Here is a 22,167-nt window from a genome sequence, read left to right as displayed (position 1 = left end):
AGTTCCCAAAACTCACAGGGTCACGTGCCTGAGAATGCAAGCCCTGGGCTGTGCGCTCATCTGAACAACCACAAAAACTGCGTCTCAACACACCTGGTCGCAAAACGTGACTTTCCACGCATAAATCACGAAAACTGAGATCTAAAGAGACAGCCAATGAAGCATCTCAGGCTTTCTGTGTTGCAGCTGAAGAACTGAGTCCTGGTGCAAACGCAGGCAGACAAGTGCGGCCAGTGCCCCCGCAACACACGCACACTCTCCACCGGTGAGGACCCAAGCCAAAAGGGCCACACGTGACTCGATCTCTGTGGGGCGTGGAAGCTATCGCATAGCTCTGCGCTCGCGCAAAAACCGAATGGGTGCTGAGGAACCCGCGTCCAACAAAACCGGGACTTCTGCATGCGCGCGCAGCCACTCGTCACGCCAGCCCCACCGCCCGTCACCTCCCCCACCACGCCTGCCCCTCCCCGCTGCGCAGGCGCAGTTCACAGGAGCGCGGGCCCGGGGGCTTCTGGGAAGCATAGTCCGGGACCGCGCAGAGCAGCCTGGGCCTCCCCATCTGCGAGGGCGCGGTCTTGTCTCCTTGGCCCTCTCTCAGTCCGCTCTTGCCACACTGGACAGATGGGAATTCGCGCGGCTGGAGCCTCCTTAGCCCCGCGTCCTGGGCGAGGCCCTCCACAGTCGTGCCGCCCGGAGGCTTCTGAGAGTTACAGGCCGACAGGTCCGTGAGTAAAGCCGCCTCGAAGCCCACCAGCCAGGGGCGCGGCCTGAGGACGCCGGCCGGACGGCGAGCGGAGAGATGGCTTGGCGAGCACATCAGGGCGGGGCCTCAGCCCAGAGGCGCGTGCACGCGGCTTCCCGCCGGGTGAGGAGCGGGTTGGCTGGCGGCTTGGGCTCCGTTCACGTGAGCGCGCTGGCGTGGCTTCACGCTGAGGGGCGGGGCCGCGGGAGGCGTCGGGCGGAGGCCGTGGGTGGGGGCGGGCCTTCCCGCTCGGGGAAGCCCTGGGGGCGGGGCCGTGCGGGCCGGGGTCCCGGAGGCGATGCGCATGCGCGGGGGTTATTGCGCAGTTGTGGCGGTGGGCGCCACCAGGACGCTGGTGTGGAAGTGTCTGAGAGCTAGTGCCTCGGGTGATGGGCCTGGGACTGCGCCCGATTCTGCGACAGCGAGGTGCGTTGGGTCTAGGGTCACAGGATGATGCCACATCAAAGGTTGGTGGGTGCGAGATTCTCTGACCCGGGGTGATGGGCCCAGGATCGCTGGATTCTGCAGCAGTGCTGGGTGATGGGCCTGCGTGCTTTTCTGTTGCTCTGGTGTGTACACTTGATAATCTGATGTGGCTGTTTATCAAGTCCATGAGACCCCGCTGAGGACTGTCAGTGGTTTTACAAGTATGTGGCAGTGTGACTAGGTTTCTACCAGATCTTACTTAAAACTGTGGAATTGGAGGTCTTCCAGAGAATTGCACGACTGTGCAGTTGAGTTGGGCTACACTTGTAAACTGAGGCAGGAGCTAGTGTTTTGGTGCTCTTTCTGGCCCTTTGGAGTGGCCTAACAGGCTAGTCTCAGCCATCAGCAAGCATACTTCCCCCTGCATACCTGAAATTCTGAATTACATATTTTTTTTTCAGCGTCAAGCCACCGACAAAGCAAAAAGAAGTCCATTTGGGGGTTTCCTGAGTTGGAAGGAAACAATGGAAGGTTGTTATACTCGTTTCCTGTGGCTGCTGTAAAAAGTTGCCAATGGCTTCAAACTATACATGTAAGTATTCAATGTCTACTAATTGATCTTAGCTTTATTTGTTGCTGTTACTTTTTGCTACTGTTGTGTTCTACAGAGAGGAGTAAAGAGTTTGTTCCTCCTCTGATCTTCTCCAGGGGACAAGTTAGAGGGCTGTGGCCAGCAGAACTGTTTCTCTGTGATATGGTTTCAGCATAAAATGATTGAATTCTGCCTCTGGTTCAGCACCCAGAGGGTGGTTGGGCAGTTTCACTGGGTGTGTTTCTCAGGCCTTGGAAGCATGAACAGGAAATGCTCTGACTGGTGGCTTAGGTCAGAGGTAGAGCACTTGTCTAGCATGTGTGAGGCTCCCAACACCAGAAAAGTACAAAATCAGTAAGTGATCTGAAGAAAAAAGAGTGATGTTGGAACATAGGTTCTGTGGTTTGGAAGAGTACTGTCCTTTATAGGTGTAATAGAAGCATGTACAATGTAAACATTCCAGTAGCCTTGTTGAAAACAAGTGAAAAGAAGCAAACATGCCGTTAAAGTTCATTTTAATGACACGTTTTATTTAAGTCACTGTATCCCACACATTACCATTTAACCTGTAACAAATAGAAAAAAGTATGTGAAGTATTTCATATTCTTTTTTCATACTAATAAGTCTGTTTATTTCATAAAATTGACTGTTGGAAAAATAGAGCGATACACCAGATTGTTCTAAAAATGCTTTAAAGCTTATGGTAACTGGATTATCAGTTTTTCATTTTAATTTCATAATAGATTTTTATCTAGAGATTTTTGAATTTACTATTCAGTTGTTTCAGTAATGAATTAATTGGAATTCAAATATAGTTAATGCCTCGGTTGCATTGACCTTATTTCCATTGCTAATCATTTGTGGCTTGTGGCATTTATACTGGATGGCATACGTGTCGCTCACTTAGGCCTGACTCCTTTAGACTGGAGGGGGTATTTTGTGTTTTTCTCACTGTGATGCTGGAAGTTGAGCCTAGGGCCTTGTGCATGCCAGTCAAGCTCTACCGCTGAGCTACATCCTCAACTCAAGGAGGTGGTTTGACCATCTCCCCTGCATTCCTCCTACCCTAGTCCACACTGTTGTTCCCCCGCATAATGTTGTCCACCCTCCCCCATTGTATCACTATCTAACCAACTTCTGCTTCATCTCTTGCTTCCCTCATCCCCCAAACAAATTTATGGCCACCCCCCAACATTTTGTTAAATGTAAAGTTAGATTTTGTCGCTCCCTGCTCAGCCCCTCCCTTCTCTCCACTAATGGTATCTAGCACTTAGGATCAAATCCAAACTGCTCACCACCTTCTTGATGTTTCCCTCCTGCCCTCCTACCTCACTCTGCTTCAATATATGACCTCACTTCCTTATTCACCAAGCCAGGCCTGCTGTGTGGCCTTTACACCTGCTGTACATCTGCCCAGAAGCTCTCCTCTGTGACTTGGTAGCTCACATTCTTTCTGCATTCAGACCTCAGCTCACTGTCACCTTCTAGGAGAAGCCTTCCCTGACCACCACATCATTCTCTATTTCCGTACACTGGCCCTCTTCCCTTCATAGCAGTGACCTTGGCTGTCATTGTGCTCCATGTGGGTTGCTTTTCTCTGTTGCAAGTACAGGGGCATGGGAGCAGGTACTGTTTGTCCTAGCTTGTTGCTCTCCCCAGTGCCAGGGACAGTGCCTGGTACCTTTAGATGCTTAATACATGCGTGTCAAGTGGAAAATGAGATAATAGCACATTCCTCATTTGCCTCCCGATCAGGAGCCTGCCATGATCCTAAAAGTGGGCACTGTTGGCCATGGCCAACAGTCCCTCCCCTTGCCTGACTTTGGGAGAGGGCAGGCTTGCTGCAGATACCATGGCATCTGTGCAAACACTTGTATTTGCACGTCATGTCCAGGTGAGGGTCCAGGGGACTCTGGGACCACTCAAAAGGTCCACTTGACCCCATGACCTCTCTTCTCCCCAGCACTGCCTTCCCAGCACTCCGCCTCTCTCTGAACGTGGAGCCTGAAGGTAAGGGAAAGGATGCCTGCTGCACGGCGGAAATCCAAATCCAAGGTAAGTGGCAGTTCCTCTTTTCAGGAATAGTCCATTCTGTTTCGTAAGGTGTAGCCATTTGCTTTCCTTCCAGAGACTTCCTGCCTGTAGGAGACTCCTCATCTGTCCCTGGTGTTCTCCCAGTGATATTGGAGAATGAGAGGTGAGAGGCCCAGGAAGCGCCCAGGGCCCTGTGCCCATTCCTCAGTAGGCCCATGACTGACGGTTCAGCATCCCCAGGGGCTCTGCAGTGCTGGCAGAGTGCCTTCTCCTGAGGGGAGGACAAGAACCTGTGGTTTCTCTGGGTGGGGACAAGTGCCCACGTGAGACCTGCGGAGGCAGAGAAGATTCAACATGTGCTTCATATTCGTCCCATTGGTGGCTTTGTTTCTCCTTGTAAAACCCATATTAGCACACAGTAGAGTTCTCCAGCAAAGATCCAAGTCTGAGAGGAACCTGTGGGTGCTTTGCAGGCAGGGCCACACGGTGTACTAGCCTCCTGTGGTCAGCACTCCTCACCGTTGGACATTGGAACAGTCTTCAGGACGAGTGTGGAGCAGTTTTCTAAAACAAGCACATTTCTCTCTGTGTTGGGGACATTCATTCTTTCCTGCTTTCGTGACAAATTCAAACTTGGCCTCTCAGCATGTGTTTCTTATTGTGCAGTCTCATGGGTCAGGGTCCAGGCACAACATGGCTTAGTGGGGTTCTCTGCTTGGGTCTTCTAGAGCTGAGGTCAAGGTGTCAGCTGTATTCTGACATATGTATTCTGATATTCATGATGTTCTCTTGGCCCCCCTTTTCCATCTTTAAGCCAGCAATAACCAACAGCCAAGCCAGACTCCCTGTGTTAAGTGGTTAGTGTACCTGCAAGGAACTTTTTGTCATACATAACTTATTCACATGTTCTCTAACAGAGTCTGTGCTTAGGAGCTTGAATGGGGAGCCAAACTGCCAGGTCCTCCTGTTAAGTCAGCTGCCTTGCTGTGTGGCCTCAGATCCTTCACCTGCATAGTTACTGTGGTCCCGGGGGCAGGACCAGGACCTGTGGTTCACAGGAGCACTAGTGAGCCAGTTTAGGCAGGTGCTAAAGATGCCTTTCTTCGTGAATTCCCAGCATGTCTGAGTTGGTCCACTTTTTATTCAACATAATATTTTTTGGTTTATTTGGGTTTTTTCATACTGGAGATTGAATCCAGGGGCACTCTGCCACTGAACTACACCTCTGGTCCTTTTTATTTGATTTTAATTTTTAATTTGTTTGGGTACTGGGAATTGAACTCAGGGACACTCAACTACTGAGCCACATCTCTGTCCCTGTTGTGTATTTTATTTAGAGACAGGGTCTCACTAGCACCTTACTGTTGCTGAGGCTGGCTTTGAACTCTAGATCCTCTTGCCTCATCCTCCTGAGCCACTGGGATTACAGGTGTGTGCCTCCGTGCCCGGCTTTATTTTTTAAGTCAGGGTCTTGTTGAATTTGCCAGGCTGGCCTTGGACATGTGATCCTCCTGCCTTATCTTCTGGGATCGTAGGTGTGTGCCACCACACCTGGCATACTCTTTTAATAGTAGTTATATTAGATTGCACTGCATTTTATTTAATTTATGTAAAACACTTGCACCCTTTAGCCTCAGAACCCCCAGTGCTCCCAGCATGATTCCTGGTACCATGTGTTATCTGTGTTGGGATGAGGCTACCATTTTCTCCAGCTTTGTGGAAGCACAAGTTCATGGTGAATGGACATTCGATTTTTCATTTCAGGCACCAGTGACTTTTGGGGACTTGGCTATCTACTTCTCCCAGGAGGAGTGGGAATGGCTAAGCCCCATTCAGAAGGATTTGTATGAAGATGTCATGTTGGAAAACTACACGAACCTGGTCTCACTGGGTAAGGCCCTTCTCTCCATAATCCAGAACAAGCCTCTTAAGGGACATTTGTCAATTAGGGTCTAGTTAGCGAAATGGATGCTAATCCAGTTGTGGTACTTATTTGTTTGTGTTGGTTTTTTTCTTTTCTTTTTATTTTTTAACAGGTTTATTATATCATTCACTTAAAATATAGTTTGTCTATATGAACTACATAATTGAGTGTTTTTGTTGTATTAACAGAGTTGTACAGCCATCACAACCAATTTTTTTTTTCTTTCTCTCATTTCTTTATCTGTCTATCTATCTATCTATCTAGCTATTTATTCATTCATTGGTACTGGGGATTGAGCCCAGGGGCACTTAATTACTGAACTACATCCCCAGACTTTTTTTTTTTTTGCTAGTGGGGATTGAAGTCAGGGACACCTAACCACTGAGCCACATCCCCAGCCCTATTTTGTATTTTACTTAGAGACAGGGTCTCACTGAGTTGCTTAGTGCTTCACCATTGCTGAGGCTGGCTTTGAACTTGCAATCCTCCTGCCTTAGCCTCCCGAGCTACTTGGATTACAGGTGTGCACCACTGCACCTGGCATTTTTTTGTTTTGTTTTGTTTTAAAATTTTTTTGTAGTAGTAGATGGATAGAATGCCTTTATTTTATTCGTTTCATTTTTATGTGGTGCTAAGGATCGAACCCAGTGCCTCATACATGGAAGGCAAGTGCTTTGCCTTTTTTTTTTTTGGAGACAGGGTCTTGCTAATTTGCTTAGTGCCTCACTAAGTTGCTGATGCTTCCCATCCTCCTTCCTCACCTTCCTGAACTACTGGGATTACAGGCATATGCCACCTGCCTGGCCACACAGTGAATTTTAGAATGTTTTCATTGCCCCCCGAAGAAAACCAATACCCATTAGAATCACTCTTCTTTCCCTGCTCACCTGATTTACCAGGTTAGATGACTGCCACTCTTCCTCCTATCTCTATGAACTTGCCTGTTCTGGGGCTTGCATACAAATGGAATCTAAAGTATGTAGTCTCTTTGACTTAGCATAGTTTTTGAGGTGCGTCTATATTATAGCATGTATCAGAACCCCATTCCTGTTCATTGCCACGTAGTGTTTCATTGTGTGGATAGACCACATCTCGTTCGTTCGTTCACTCATGAGCTCCTGGGTGTTTGGGTCATTTCCACCCTGCTGTGAAACATTCATATGCTGTGAACATTCATATGCAAGCACAGGGGTTCATATTCTGAGGAGAAGGGGAGTTGCACTGCCTGTTTGGTTTTTACTTCTGAGGGAGCCAGAGGCGGCTAGTTCTGGGAGTGCAGGGACAAAAAGAAAACCAGAGATGGAAGTCAGCAGAGCCCCTTTGGTGGACACTGAGTGGAAGCAGCTGCTAAAGTCCAACCCTAGTGTGACAAAGCCGAGCATAGAAGGGTAGAGCTTGGAGCTGAGAGACAGTAGCCTACTAACCCGTCTTTGAGCATCTGACCTCCTTGTTCAGGAAAATAATTGGTTTTGTGGAGTTAGAATGGAGCACTCTATTGGCTATAACTGAGTGTGCATCCTCCTGGTATAAGACTTTAAAAACCAAACAATTTCTCCAACTGTCACTCACCACTCAGCACAGAACAGTCTGATGCCCCACGTGTTTGGAGTTTTCACCACACACCCCGCGATTCTCATGCCTGGCTGACAGTCCAGCTCTGGCACTACCTGGAGATGCCTCAAACCCACAGCCTGGGGGCTTCATCTCATAAGACTGCCTCATCTGGCAACTCAGGCCTCTGGGATTTCTGACCAACCCAACTGTAAATTTGGGGTTCCCGTGAGTCCCCCCCTCAGGTTTTACCCCAGAACTCAAGAAAGCACATTACTGAGGCTTTACCAGTTAAATATCAAGATATGTCAGGATGCAGATGAAGAGCAGGTGAAGAGATGCAGGGGGCAAGGTGAGGGGAAGAGGTGTGGAGCTTCTGCTCCCTCTCTGGTGGTCCACCTCCACAGGTAAGCAACAGGAAGCTCTCCCAACCTGTCTTTTTGGGCCTCGTCGAGGCTTCATATGTGGTCCTGATTGATGAGCTCATTGGCCATCAGTGATCTCTGTCCAGCCCCTGTCCTTCTCCAGAGTTCTGGGGTGAGATGAAAGTCCCATCCCTCTGATCACATACTGGGATCCTCTGACCCTTGTGGAGGCTCCCAGGAGTATGGCCACCAGTTATTTTCTAGGGTTGAGGGTTTATGTGTCTTACAAGTCACAGTATCACAGTGCCCATTCTCCAGCTGCCCTCCGTGTCCTGTGTGCCCCACTGGGCTGGTACACCCTCACCCCATTGACACAGGGCTTGGCTCTGACTGTGGTGCCGACAGTGAGGTCAGTTCCATGCTTGTCCTATGTGCAGGTCTTTCCTCTCGAAGGCCAAATGTCATTGCCTTACTGGAGAAAGGGAAAGCACCCTGGATGGTGGAGCCTCCAAGACGACGCCAGGGCCCAGGTGAGTGACCAAGGACAGGGCCTACTTCTTACAGTTCAAGCTACTGTACCAGATGCTGGGTGGTTCATGAACAACAAAAACTCATCTCTCACAGTTGGAAGTTCAAAATGAAGGCACTGGCAGGTGGTGCCTGGGGAAGGCCTGCTTCCTGGTCATACACGACCGCCTTCTGTGTCCTCTGCAGCTGGAGCAGAGAGGAAGCTTTCTGCTTTCTCTTTTAGTAGGACTCCACCTGATTACCTCCCAGAGGTGCCACCTCCGGATGACGTCCCCTTGGGGGAGAGGATTTAGACAGACAAGTCTGGGGCAGACCTGCGTTTGGTCTGCTGTCGGCATTTGCTCTGCTGTCATGTAGGCACATTCTGCATGAGAGCCAGGCAGTCCTGAGGGGCAAGCTCTTGAAGTCCCTGGAGTCCACTTCACATGTCCATACCCAGGCCTGTGCAGAGAGGCCAGCCCAGATTCCTCCTTGGCTTCTCCTCAGTCATCGAGTTTCTCCTTGGACGTGGGACACCTGTGCCAGGAGTAGGGATCAGCAGGGTGGTGTAAGCCAGGCGAAGAGGCCACCCGCTGAGGCATGGAGCTTTGGAGACTTCTGGTTTCTTAGGGTATGAATTAAAAGAAGCCAGATGGCAGCACAGGGAACAGTAGGGCTCATGTTTTGACATTAAAAGAAGAAATTTCCTTTATCAAAATACTGTTTTTTAAATTACATAAAGTTCAGAGAAAGGAAAAGATGAAAAAAACAGCTACATGTAGTTATTGGTAACTATACTTATTTTTTGAAAATTATCATTGTCATAAAATTCATATATTTCTGCTGTTTTCACAAGTTTTAGTTGAAATATTCATTTCTATTCATTCCATTTTCTATTTAGATTCTAATTTCACATTAATGTCAACGTGAGTGTGTGATGTGTGTATGTGTGTGCACACGCTATGTGCACTTTTGCCCTTTTTTGCTGTAGGACTGAGTCACAGGAACGGGATTGCTGGGTCAAAGGGTAGGATCACTTTTCAGACTAAATATTTCTGAATTGTGTTATAGATTTGTCAGCTTCCTAGCCCCCAGTAAAAACTCTGGGCACTAACTCTAGGTATTTTTCTTGTGGACATCATTTCCTGTGTTTGGTCGGCCGTAGTTTATTGCTTGTGAATCCATAGGAAGCTTGTGCTTCATTTCCACTGGACCTTGCCCCATTAACCCACTCCCTTTGCTGATTCTGCTCTGTACTCTTTCACTGTAATGGATCCCAGCCGTTGGTCTAACAGATCAGCACCATGGACAGAAACAAAGCACAGTGTCATTTTGATTTTTCATACTCACAATACTGGATATTCTCATTAAAAACTTTTCTCGGCTGAGGTTGTGGCTCAGCGGTAGAGCACTCGCTTAGCACGTGTAAGGCCCTGGGTTCGATCCTCAGCACATAAAAATAAATAAATAAACGTATTGTGTCCAACTACAACTAAAAAATAAATATTAAAAAAAACCCCACCTGTTCTCTTGGCTTATGAAGAACTTACTGTGTGCAGGTCCTAGGCAAAGGGCCATAGTCCCCGCAACATTTGTAGGTCCCTCTGCATTCCTGGGCAACAGATGAGGATTTGAGTCTTGAGTTAAATAATTTGTCCAGGGTCTCTCATCGGGCAGACAGTGGGGCAAGGCCTGGAGCTCTGGCAGTGTTTCTTGACCCCCATATAGAGCTGCTCAATATCCACACTCTCCTACCCCGTAGACCATACTGTTTTTCTTATGTACTTGCTGGCATTTGTTTTCTGATTAACTTATTCTCTTGTAAATTGTCTCCTCATGATCTCTTTCTTTTTTTTCCTTTTTTTGTAGTTGTAGGTGGACAGTGTGTCTTTATTTTGTTTGTTTTTATGTGGTGCCTCACATATGCTAGGCAAGTGCTCTGCCTCTGAGCTATAGCCCCAGCCCCTGATCTGTGTCCTTCTTATAGTGATTTTATGGTTCTTGCAAAGAATGTCAGCTTGTATAGGGAGCTTTATTATTAAAAATACATTAACCATTATATTTTACTGTTACTTTTATAGAGCTTTATGGTTATTCATAGTAGTCGGGTTCATCCAGTTAGCTCATACATCATGGAAATTGATTTCAGTTCATGCTACAGCCCTTCTCTCCCCCTTTCCCTCCAGCCCTCCCTCCCCTCTCCCCTTCTCCCTCTTCTTTTCTACTAGACTTCCTTTCACTTGTCCTTTAATTTGTATTTGATTGGTTCTTTATGTAATCTTATCTTCTCCCTTTCTTTATTTTACTTCTGCTTCCACATATGAGAGAAAACATTTGACCTTTGAGTCTCTGAGTTTGGCTAATTTCACTTAGCATGATAGTCTCCAGTTCCACTCATTTCCCAGCAAATTCCACTCTTTTTTTTTTTTTTTTCATAATTCTTTTTAATGGCTGAGTAGAACTCCGTGTGTGTGTGTGTGTGTGTGTGTGTGATCACAAATTCTGAATCCATTCATCTGTTGATGGGCATCTGGGTTGATTTCATAGTTTAGCTCTTGTGAATTGTGCTGCTATAAACATTGATGTGGCTGTGTTGTTTTAGTATGCTCATTTTAGATATTTTAGGGAAACACCAAGGAGTGGGATAGCTGGGTCATCTGGTGCTGCCATCCCTAGTTTTTTTTTAAACAAATCTACAAACTGCTTTCCAGAGTAGTTGGACTAAGCAGCAGTCCCAACAATGTACAAGTCTTCCTTTGTCCCCACAGCCTCTCCAGCATTTATTGTATGTCTTCTTGATCATTGACATTCTGACTGGAGTGAGATGAAATCTTAGTGTAGTTTTGATTTACATTTCCCTAATTGCTAGAGGTATTGAACATGTTTTTTGTGTATTTACTGGCATTTTGTGTTTCTTATTTTGAGAAGTTTCTGTTTGGTTCTTTTGCCTATTTGTTGATTGGGTTGTTTGGGTATTTTTGGTGTTAAGTTTTTTGAGTTCTTTGTGTATTTTGGATATTTAATCTCCTATTGGAGGAGTAGCAGGCCAAGATTTTCTCCCATTTGCAAGCTCTCTCATCATGCTCTTAATTCTTTCCTTAGCTGTGCAGAAGCTTTTTATTTTGAGAGTATCCCACTTATTTTTTTTTCTTAATATTTTTTAGTTGTCAGTGGTCTTTTATTATATGTGGTGCTGAGGATCCAACCCAGGGCCTCCACAGGCCAGGCAAGTGCTCTACCACTGAGCCACAACCCCAGTCCGATAGTATCCCACTTACTGATTGTTGGTTTTGTTTCTTGTGTTTTGGGCCTTGTTCAGGAAGTCTGTGCCAGCACCTACACGATGGAGGGCAGACCCTGTGTTTTCCTCAAGCAGTTGTATAGGTGTCCAAAAGCTCCCTGTGGTTACCATGCTCTGTCCCTCCCAATTCACAGCAAATCATTACTTATACTCAACCATATGTGGAAACTGTCACAAAATTTGCAAGATTTAAAACAACAAGAAAAAAGAAAAAATAACTCTCCACAAAGTATGTAAACTGAAACACCATGCTTTGAGAGAATTATCTTAGAAAAGAAAAAATGGTTATAACAGTTTTACTTACCTTTTAACTTATGCTGGATCTCCAATTTTCCTAGCCTTATATTTAAAATGTAAGTTTCAGGACCTACAAGATTTACTAGGCTTATGAAAAACCAGTTAAGACAAAAGGAAAAAAGTGTCTCTTTTAAATCCAAGCTGCTTGGCTGGCTATCTTATCTGTTTTCAGCCAGCTTTCTTAACTAGTTCCTCCCTAATGTTACAACACGGAAAGTAAAAGTAGAAACATTCTAAATGTACAAGCTTTCTTTTTGAAAATGGTGAAACACTACATGAGAATCCACTCTGCCACCTTCCTTGCCTCTGCACCTTGTCTCTGTCTCCTCTTTTATTATTATTCTTTTCATACAGATTCTAGTGTAATTCCTAAGTGTCTGATCCATTTTTAGTTGCATTTTGTGCAGGTGAAAGATAGAGGTCTAATTTCATTTTTCTATATATAGCAGTCCAGTTTTCCCAGCACCATTTGATAAAAGGCTATCTTTTCTCCAAGATGTGTTTTAACACTTTTTCAATATCAGACAGCTGTAGGTTTGTGGGTCTGTCTGCCTCTTCTGTGCTGTTCCACTGATCTTCCCGACTGTCTTGTGTAGTACATGCTGTTTTTGTCATTGCAACTCTGTAGTATGATTTAGATCACATGTTACGATGCCTTCTACTTCTGCTTCTTCTGTGATGTCATCCTCTACTTTTCTACTTCTGCTTTTCTTGCTTAGTATTACTTTGGATATTCTGAGTCTCTTATTCTCCCAAATGGATTTAAGAAATTTTTCCTTTCTAATTCTGTGAGGAATATCATTGGTATTTTTATGGGGATTGCATTGGATCTGTATATTGCTTTTGATAATATGGCTGTTTTGACAATATTAATTCTGCCTATCCAAAAACATGGGATGTTTTTCCATCTTCTAAGGTCTTCAATTTGTTTCTTCAGTGTTCTATAATTTTCATTTTCATTGTAGAGCTCTTTTACCTCCTTGGTTAGGTTAATTCCCAAGTTGTGGTGGTTTTTTTTTGGGGGGGGGAGGGGGTGTGGATCCTGTACATATGGGATCATATCACCAGCAAACAGAGATAGTTTGACTTCTTTTCCTGTTTGCATCCCTTTGATTTCCTTTCCTTGCCTGATTGCTCTGGCTAAGGTTTTGAGGACTATATAGAATAGGAGTGATGAGAGTGGACAGCCTTGTTTTGTTCCTGAATTTAGTGTAAATAGTTTTAGTTTTTTTTCCATTTAGTATGATGTGGGCTTTGGGTTTGTCATAAGGCCCTTATGATGTTGAGGTAAGTTTCTTCGAGCTGTAGCTTCTCCAGCATTTTTAACATGGATTTTATCAAAGGACTTTTCTGCATCTACTGAGATGATCATGTGATTTGAATTCTGTTTCAGTGATGGATCACATTCATTGATTTGTGTGATTTCTATATCTTTATGGTTCAATTTGGGCAGGTTATATGTGTCTAGAAATTTGTCCCTGTCTTGCAGATTTTCCAGTGTATTGGAGTGTAAATTTTCAGAATAGGATCTGATAATCATCTAAATTTCAGAGGGGTCTGTGTTGATATTTCTTCTTTTATCTCCAATCTGTCTTTTTAAAGAACCAACTCTATGTTATATTTATCCTGTATATTGTTTTCTTATTTTTAATTTCATTGATTTCAATAATTTTTGATCATAATTATTTTCTGCCTTCTACTGGTTTGGGGGGTTAGTTTGTTGTTCTTTTTCTAAGGCCTTGAGGTGGGAGCATCAGCTAATTTATTTGGGATCTCTAATATTTTATTATAGGCTGAGAAGGTAAATTTAGCTGTTTTGGGGTGGAATATTCAATAGATGTCCTTTGGGTCCCTTTAATTTATCTTTGTTGATTTGTTGTTGTTTTGATGACCTATCTATTGGTGATAAGGTATTGAAATCCTCCAGTATAATTGTGTTGTGGTCTGTGTAGGACTTAATGTCATGGAGTAATTTTTCCATGTAAGGGTGCATTGACAGATGTTTACAATGGTTATATCTTGTCGAATTATTTCCTTTAGTAGGATGGAATGGCCTTCTTTGTGTCTTCTGATTAATTTTTGCTTGAAATGTACTTTGTCAGATATGAGAATAACTACTCCTGCTTGTTTTCTTGGACCATGTGCCTGGAATATTTTTTGCAATCCTTTTCTCTTCAGCGGGTGTGTGTCTTTGCCTATAATACGGGTCTCTTTTAAACAGCGTATAATTGGATTTTGTTTTTTTAATCCATTCTATTAATCTGTGTCTTTTCACTGGGGAGTTGAGACCATTAGCATTCAGTGTTAGTGTGGATATGTGTTTGTGGTTTCCTGCCATTTTAAATTTTTTTTTGCTGTATTTTAGCCATTCTTGATTCTCACTTAGTGGCTTTTTATTCTATTGTTTGTCCTCTGTTTGAGGGCTTTGGAAATTATCTTTTAGTTCCTCTGTGTGAAGTTTATCTTTGGATGTTCTTTGTAGTGCTGGTTTGGTATTCATGAATTGTTTTAGTTTATTCTTATTGTGGCATGTTTTAATTTCCCCCTTAAAATTGAAACTGAGTTTTGCTGGGTATAGTAACCTTGGCTGGCAGGTCTTTTCTTTTAGAGTTTGGAGCAGCTCATTCCAAGCCCTCCTTTATTTTAGGGTATGAGCAGAGAAGTCAGAAATGGATCTTATTGATTTGCCTCTAAATGTGACCTGATATTTCTCTCTGCAGCTTTTAATATTCTTTCCTTGTTTTCCATTTTAGGGATTTTGATTATATGTCTCCACAAACTTCTCATTTGGCTGGGTCTATTTGGGGTCCTGTAAGCCTCCTGTTTGTGGTTGTCTATCTTGTTTCTGATATGTGATTGGTTTTCTATAACTATCTCATTGAAAATGTTCTCTGTGCCTCTAGTTTGTATCTCCATGTTCTTTTCTATCCCAGTGATTCTCAGGTTTAGTCTCTTAAAGTTGTCCCAGTTTTCTGGTCATATTCTGTTCATTTTTTTCTTTATCATTTTTGGACTCAAGATCATATACCCTGTCCTCAGTGGCTAAAGTTCTATGTTCAAGGGCTGAGGTTCTGTTTTCTACGCCATCTGTTAGTGATGCCTTCAAATGAGATTATAATTTGATTGATTTTGTGTTTAATTTCTGAGAGGTCTGCATGGTTTCTTTGCACTATCTCTATTTCTGTATTAAACATTTCCCTGTAATTGTTCTCTTAATTTCTTCCTTAGATCTTCTTTTAGTTCATTGAACATTTTAATAATTAGTTTTTAATAGTCTTCCTCTGGGTTTTCATCTGCCTCACTGTCAGTGAGATCCTTTGTTGGGGGGATGTTGGATTTTGGGGGGACATTTGTTTGTCTGATTTCTCATGTTTTCAGAGGTCTTGGTCTTGTGCATCAATTTAAATGCATTCCTCTACCTCTTTTTTTGCGTGTGTCCTTTTGTGTGTAGTATCTTATTTGTTCTGGGGCTTCTTCCTGTTTTTTGATGTATGAGTAGATGCCAAGGGGTGGGACCTGAGTTCCCTCTCTGGTTCTTCCTCCTTGAGTTTTATTGTTGGTTTGGGCCTTTTGTCTCTTCATTTCTTGAGTTGGTGTAGTGTCAGGGAATGTTTAGCAGCAATGTCTCCTCACAATATGGGAGAAAAAATAAACAATAGTTACAACTATTAGAAACAACAGATAGTAAGCAGTGTTAAATACCCAGTTCCTATTATGAGTCTTAAACATTAATTGCCACCAATGAACAGGATTGGTGGGTTCAGCAGTTGTCAGCAGTGAAAACAATAACCATGAACGCTAGCCACAGCTTTAAAGGAAACAGCAGGTGTGAGCTATTTCACCATAGTGGCAGTGATTGTTTTAGCTTTAATGGTGGGGGCAGGGGTATATAAACTATTTAGTTCTGAATGATGTAGAAATGCAGTTAACTGGGGTGGAAAGGAAATGTGTTAGCACATTAGAGAAGACTTCACAATTTCAGAAAATGAACAGAGAAAATTCAGAATAGCATAGCAGGTGATATTATGTAGTGGGAGTGGAGAAAATCAAAGCCTGTATTGGGAGAGAGAATGTTAGAATTTGGTGAATAGCAAAAGATAAGATATAAGAGAAATAAACTGAATAGACTGAATATTTTACTTTGATTTTGTATTATTTTCATGTGTTTATTTCTCTTATATCTTGTGAAGTCTTCTCTAATGTGCTAATAAGTAACACTGCTTACTATAGAACCCTCACAAGACAAAAGCTAGAAAAAGATAATTACATTTTTAAAATGCTGAATATGAGAGAAAACATGACAAATAACTGTAATCTATCTGTCCCTGAAAGAGGACAGCAGAATTCACCCGCTCATAGACACACAAATTCACACACGGGAGGAATAATAAAAAAATAATTTAAAAAAATACATGTGTATTTTAAAAAAAGAAAGAAAAATATCCAGTGTCTTAGTTGTAGACCAAAGTGACCTCCACCGAAATGGTCAAAATATTTGACCAGCATGGGTGGTCAGTGTCTGTTCAGTAGTCTTTCTCGTCCATTTTTCCTGAGTCAAGTACTGGTAGAACGGATGCAGGACCTTAACCCACGCTGTGGCTCTCTGAGCTGCCTGTGCACCTAGGATTGAAGCTGTGTGCCTTCCTCTATCCTGATAATTTCTAGATTTGGTATTTCAGGTTATCCCATAATTTTTGGAGGTTCTGTTCATGGATTCTTACCATCTTCACTGTGTGGTCAACTTTTTTAAGATTATACATTTTGTCTTCATTGCGTGAGGTTCTGTCTTCCAAATGATCTAGTCTGTTGGTGATGCTTCTGTAATTTTGTAGTGTCCCTGCAGGTTACCAATACCTCATCTTTAAGGGGGAGATCAATATTTAGAGCACTCAAGGTGAACAGTATGCATCCTTAAACCATATAGGTTCTATTTAGACAGTTATAGTTTTTTCACAATAAACATAAACGATGAATTTGATTAATATCTATAATGAAATAGGAGGTTTTCGTAAGGGTCTGCAGTTTCTGATGGTAGAGAGCAGGGGCGGGTGGGAGGTGAGAATAGAGAGGTGTTAGCTCACAAGAAGAGTGAAGGAGGATCAAGAGAAGCAGGCTAGCAGGGGTGCCTCTGGTGTAACCAAGCCCGCAGGGACCTTGGTGATGGTCTTCCAGATTCTGGCTGTTGTTTTTAGATTGTAGTGAGCATGTCCCTCGTTGGTGGCAGTGGCAGTGTCAAGCCTTCCAGGCCCCTAGCCGTTGTCCTAAGATGGAAGCTTCCCTGACTAAAGATGATGGTGGTGGCAGTGGAGGTGTCCCAAGATTGAGGTGATTGCTTTCAGAGATGGGGCTGAGACGGTAGTTCATGCATTGGCCAGCAGCGCTGTGATGTGTAGTGCTGCAGCAGGCTGCTACCTCCAGGCCCTGTCCATTGTCCCAAGGTGGAGGCTAACACCTTGGAGGGGTTGTGCAGGTAGCTGCAGTGTCCCAAGATGGCAGCAGGTGGGAAAGCCATGCGTTGGTAGACGGGGCTACAGCATGGTCACTCTCCTCCACATGTACGTGTTCACTCCCAGGTTTATATGCTCACATTGACCTAATGTACTGGGGTGAATTCTGGTATGTGCTGTGGTTTAAGGGACTTCTAGATACACAGCAGAGAGATGAGCTGAGGTGATGTTTGTGTCCACACAAAAAAAGTGAGGTCTTGAATGAGGGATGTGCAGAGAAGGAGAGGAAGACAGCAGGGTGTGGGGCAGGACGGACTCAAGCGTAAGACCTGGGTTTCCACTTGGCTGAGGCCCCAGCCTTGCTGTGAAGGTTTCCCTGGCCTCCCTTTCTTGATTCCCCATTTGCATGATTATTTTAAAGTACATCTCCTAATGGGAACTACAATGGTAGTTACTACCAGATATCAAATAGCCACAGGTCCACAGAATTCTTCTCTAGAACCCTTTTAGGAGATTGTTGTCGGGGATTTTAGCCCCCGTCTCCTCCTGACCAGTGGGAGACCCATGAGGTGGGTAAGTGTACACATTTGCAAGAGTATAACAGTAATAGATGTAGAGTTTCTCACAATGATATAGTTAAACGACACTCTTCAGTAAGTTCAAGTTCCATTTAACACATGACTGTTATAGGAATATAACACGAGCCACATATTTAATCAGTTTTTCTACTACCTACATTAAAATAACTTTAAAAACAGGCAAAATTATTTTGTTAACCCAGTGTATTTAAAATACTGCAATGTATGATCACTGTTTTTACAGTGAGATATTTTACTGCCCTTTTTTTGTACTACATCTTCACAATCTGGAGTGTATTTCACACAGCACGTCCCACATCAGACCAGGCACGTGTTGTGGAGCTCAGTAGACCCATATGCCTTGTGGGTGCTGTATTGGACAGCTCTAAACCTGTGTTGTGTTTATTGTTCCCTATAATTTCAGGTTTATAGTCAGTCTGCCGTAAAATCATTTTAAATTATCTGGACTTTTGTGTCCTACTCCATTTCATCTATTTTGCCAGATAAGAGGTTCATTTTTATTTAGTCTAATCTTTTACCTTTTTTCCTACTTCTCTGAGTTTAAAGTTTTCACTCTTGTAAAATCTAAATACTGAATTCTAATTGCTACTAGGTTTGCAGTCTTTAAATATTTGATTTCTGCATTTTGAGGGATTTATAATTTTACAAATGTATAATTTATAATATAAGATTCAATCATTTTAAAGAACATAATTCAGTGACTTTTTAAAAAATGTATTTTCCACATTGTGTAACCATCTCCACAATTCTGATTCAGAACATTTTCATCACCCTACTAAGATCCCTTTTGCCAAGTTACAGATTATACAGATAATCCTGATTTGACACTGCCAGACCCAGACAACTAATGGTCTTGTCTCTGTAGATTTGCCTTTTATAGACATTTCATAAAACAAAACTATATTTATTTGTCCAGTGACAGCCTGTGGGGTTGAATGTGGTATGTGGTACAAATTTGTCCTCTAAATAAAACTTTGATTTATTTATTTTCTCATCACAAACTCTCCTGAAATATTAAATATTTCTTTAAAATCTTTCATATGATAATTCAAACCCCAAGAAGACACTAAAAAGTTATTGTTCTGTTTTTCATAGTTATTCTGATCAGTAATGATAATGATTGCATGCATATTGTAGAAGATTGATTTTTCAAGCACAGGAAAACAACCAATCAATTTTTTGGTATCTTTCAGACTCCAGGTCTAAGTGTGAGGTGAAGAAATTACCACCAAATCAGTGCAACAAATCTGGGCAAAGCAGCTGTCAGAAACCAGTTTCTACAAAACAAAAGGTTCCAACAGGGAGCAGGGGCTACAGCAAAAGTTCATTCCTAAGCAAACCCAAGAAAGGTAATTCAGGGAAGAAAGCCTTAAAATGCGATTACTGTGCTAAAACCTTTAGTCAAAGCATCTCTCTTAAACTGCATCAGAACTCACATACTGGAGAGAGACCTTATGAATGTGGTAATTGTAGAAAAGCTTTCAGACAGATCTCATCTCTCATTCTTCATCAGAGAGTTCACAATGGGAAGAAAAGCCATGAATGTGATAAATGTGGGGAAAGTTTCAATAACAAAATAGCCTTTATTCTACATAGAAAAATTCATAATGGAAAGGAAATGTCTAATTGTGGGAAGGGTTTGAGTTCATGTCCATCTCTCAGTGTACATCACAACATCCAAATTGTGGAGAGAGTCTACCAGTGCAGAAAATGTAGGAAAGCCTTTAGTCGGAATTCATCCCTTTTAGTTCATAAGAGAATTCACAGTACAAAGAAAATACATAAATGCAATAGATGTGGGAGAGGCTTCAAAAAGAAACCAGCCCTTGTTACACATGAAAAAATTCATATTGGAGAGAAACCTCATAAAAGTGTGAAGGCCTTAAGTCAGAGTGTGATGCAGAGAAGTCACCATTTAGAGAATGCCTTTAAATGTGGAAAATGTGGGAAATCCTTTAGTAGGATTTCACCCCTTCTGCTTCATCAGAAAATTCATGCTTCAGGTAAACCCTATAAATGTGACAAATGTGAGAAGGACTTTAGGCGCCTTTCAACCCTTATTCTGCATCGAAGGGTTCACAGCGGAAAGAAGCTGTACAGATGCAATAAATGTGAGAAGGTCTGTAATCGGCATTCATCCCTCATTCAACATCAGAAAATTCATAAACGGAAAAAGAAGCTCTTTGAGTGTAAGGAATGTGGAAAGATGTTTTCTGGAACTGCAAACCTTAAAATACATCAGAACATTCATTCTGAAGAGAAACCTTTCAAGTGCAATAAATGTAGTAAAGTTTTTGGTCGCCAGTCATTCCTTATTGAACATCAGAGGATTCATACTGGAGAAAAGCCCTATCAGTGTGAGGAATGTGGGAAAGCGTTCAGCCACCGAATATCCCTAACTCGACACAAGAGGATTCATACTGAAGACAGACCTTATGAATGTGACCAGTGTGGGAAGGCCTTCAGCCAGAGTGCACATCTTGCCCAGCACGAGAGAATCCACACTGGAGAGAAGCCGTACACCTGCAAGACATGTGGGAAGGCCTTCAGTCAGCGCACCTCCCTCATCCTCCATGAAAGAAGTCATACCGGAGAGAAACCCTACGAGTGCAATGAGTGTGGGAAGGCGTTTAGCAGTGGCTCAGACCTCATTCGACATCAGAGAAGTCATTCTTCGGAGAAACCCTATGAATGTAGCAAGTGTGGGAAGGCGTATAGTCGGAGCTCGTCCCTGATTCGACATCAAAACACTCATTCTGAGGAAAAGGCCTAATGTTTTAAATCTGTAAAAGCTAAGAATGAGGTTATCAAAGAAGCAGTCACAGGCATGGGGGAAATGTACAGATCTTCCTTAGGGGTTGGGGTTGTGTCCTGAGAAACTCCCCAAGGTTGAAAATATAGTGAATAACACACTTGAAGTACCAAACATCAGAGCTTTGCAACACAGCCCAGTGCAGAGTACCGATCATTCATCATTGCACGGGTGACAGGGAGCTGTGCCCACTACTGCCGCCCAGCACCATGAAAGAGCATCATACTGCCTGCTGCTAGCCTAGGAAAAGATCACATCCTGAAGTACAGTTTCTACAGAACATATTGCTTCTGCACCATCATAAAGCCAAAACTCACAGGTTAAGCCTTTGTATATTGAGGTCTGTCTGTACCTGTCTCTCATATAAATTGTGTCTATATGGGGTGATGTGATGATGTATCCCACTTTGAAAGCCAAAGAACAAAAGTCACTGGTGACTTTTGACCTCTGGATTTGAAACTAACTGAGGCAAGCTCAGGAGAAAGATAAGTCTTTTGAGGATGAAGGCTATTTTTCTTTGATGTTTTATTTTCTAGTGTAGTTTTGAAGAGACTTCACTGGCCACATGCCACACAATGGAATTGTGAAGTCTGGTTTTGTAGATGGGGCGTTGAGCCTGATTTGAGTTCACATGTGTTTGAGTCAGTTCCTCAGAACCAAAACTGTCCCATAAAAAGGAGTTCCTGGCAAAATAGGATGCTGCTTTCACCTGACAGTCTTTAGGGGGATAAAGATAGCACCTGTGATGGTGTGCAGCAGCAGTGTTCACCATACTGTCTTCATGGATTTGAAGACATGGTGTGAAAATTGAACATGGCCAAGACAGGCTAATGGGGAAGAACCATGAGGTGGTAACAAAATGAGGAACTTCAGAGCAGGGAGAAAATTTATATTTGAAAATAAATTGTTTATATTTATATGACTATATATTGGTATTTTCATGTAATACCGATGTGTAATAAGTGACTTGTGAAATGTGTTACAGACTAAATGTGTGTGTCACCCAAAAAATCACATGCTGAAGCCCTCACCCTCAATGTGTGGTATTTGGAAATGGGGCATCTGGGAAGTATTTAGGATTACATGAGGACAAGGCTTCATGATGGGTCATTGCCCTTAGAAGAAGAGATGCCAGAGAGCTTACTCTCTGCACCATGCAAGAACATAGGAAGGCAGATGTCTGCAACCAAGGAGACAACCCTCCCTGGAACCTGACCTGGTAGACATTCTGATCTCAGATTTCCAGCCTCTGGAACTGAGAAGTTAATTCTGTTGTTTAAGTCCCCCGTCTGTGGTGTTTTATTATGTCAGCTCAAGTGGACCAAAACACTGGGGAACCTCTAGGTATATATACTGGGCTCTTTTCATTTCAGCTGTTTGCCTGTTTCCAGTGTGTGTAAAACATGTCAGAAATAAAGTCAGAGCTCTGTTTTGTGATTAATTATATAGTCAGGCTTTTCTGTTTGTGTTTTCCTTCTGCAAAAAAATCTACTTTTATGAATACTTGTATCTTATTAATACAACTTTGTGGAATGTGGGATCACATGGGTTAGGTTATTTTGACTTTGA

The 22,167-nt window shown here is 43.0% G+C and overlaps 1 protein-coding gene across 4 annotated transcripts; it reads left to right on the top strand.

Moving 5' to 3' along the window:
- The first annotated feature begins 509 nt into the window (after window positions 1-509).
- Window positions 510-22,039, top strand: Znf667 (zinc finger protein 667). Of its 4 annotated transcripts, none has more exons than XM_071605139.1 (6): window positions 510-721; window positions 1,630-1,760; window positions 3,725-3,816; window positions 5,560-5,686; window positions 8,073-8,165; window positions 18,980-22,039. In XM_071605139.1, exons 3-6 carry the CDS (start codon window positions 3,784-3,786, stop codon window positions 20,557-20,559), a joined length of 1,833 nt encoding a protein of 610 aa, XP_071461240.1. In that variant the 5' UTR covers window positions 510-721; window positions 1,630-1,760; window positions 3,725-3,783; the 3' UTR covers window positions 20,560-22,039. The 4 variants fall into 4 exon arrangements, with proteins under 4 accessions (XP_071461240.1, XP_071461239.1, XP_027776927.2 ...); XM_071605138.1 differs by having other exon boundaries at window positions 510-865; XM_027921126.2 differs by lacking the exon at window positions 510-721 and adding an exon at window positions 1,069-1,168.
- Window positions 22,040-22,167: the final 128 nt, after the last annotated feature.

This window comes from Marmota flaviventris, chromosome 18 (assembly GCF_047511675.1).
Source record: "Marmota flaviventris isolate mMarFla1 chromosome 18, mMarFla1.hap1, whole genome shotgun sequence".
NCBI classification, from domain to species: domain Eukaryota; kingdom Metazoa; phylum Chordata; class Mammalia; order Rodentia; family Sciuridae; genus Marmota; species Marmota flaviventris.
Note: the sequence above shows the minus strand (reverse complement) of the source record. Positions and strands in the feature narration are given on the sequence as shown.

Bases quoted from the DNA above. Each gene is read 5' to 3' on its own strand.
- Znf667 (XM_071605137.1), top strand. From the start codon at position 5,452: ATGATTCCTGGTACCATGTGTTATCTGTGTTGGGATGAGGCTACCATT. The intron at 5,687-8,072 runs GTAAGGCCCTTC...TCCTATGTGCAG, and splicing joins CACGAACCTGGTCTCACTGG to GTCTTTCCTCTCGAAGGCCA. The intron at 8,166-18,979 runs GTGAGTGACCAA...GGTATCTTTCAG, and splicing joins AAGACGACGCCAGGGCCCAG to ACTCCAGGTCTAAGTGTGAG.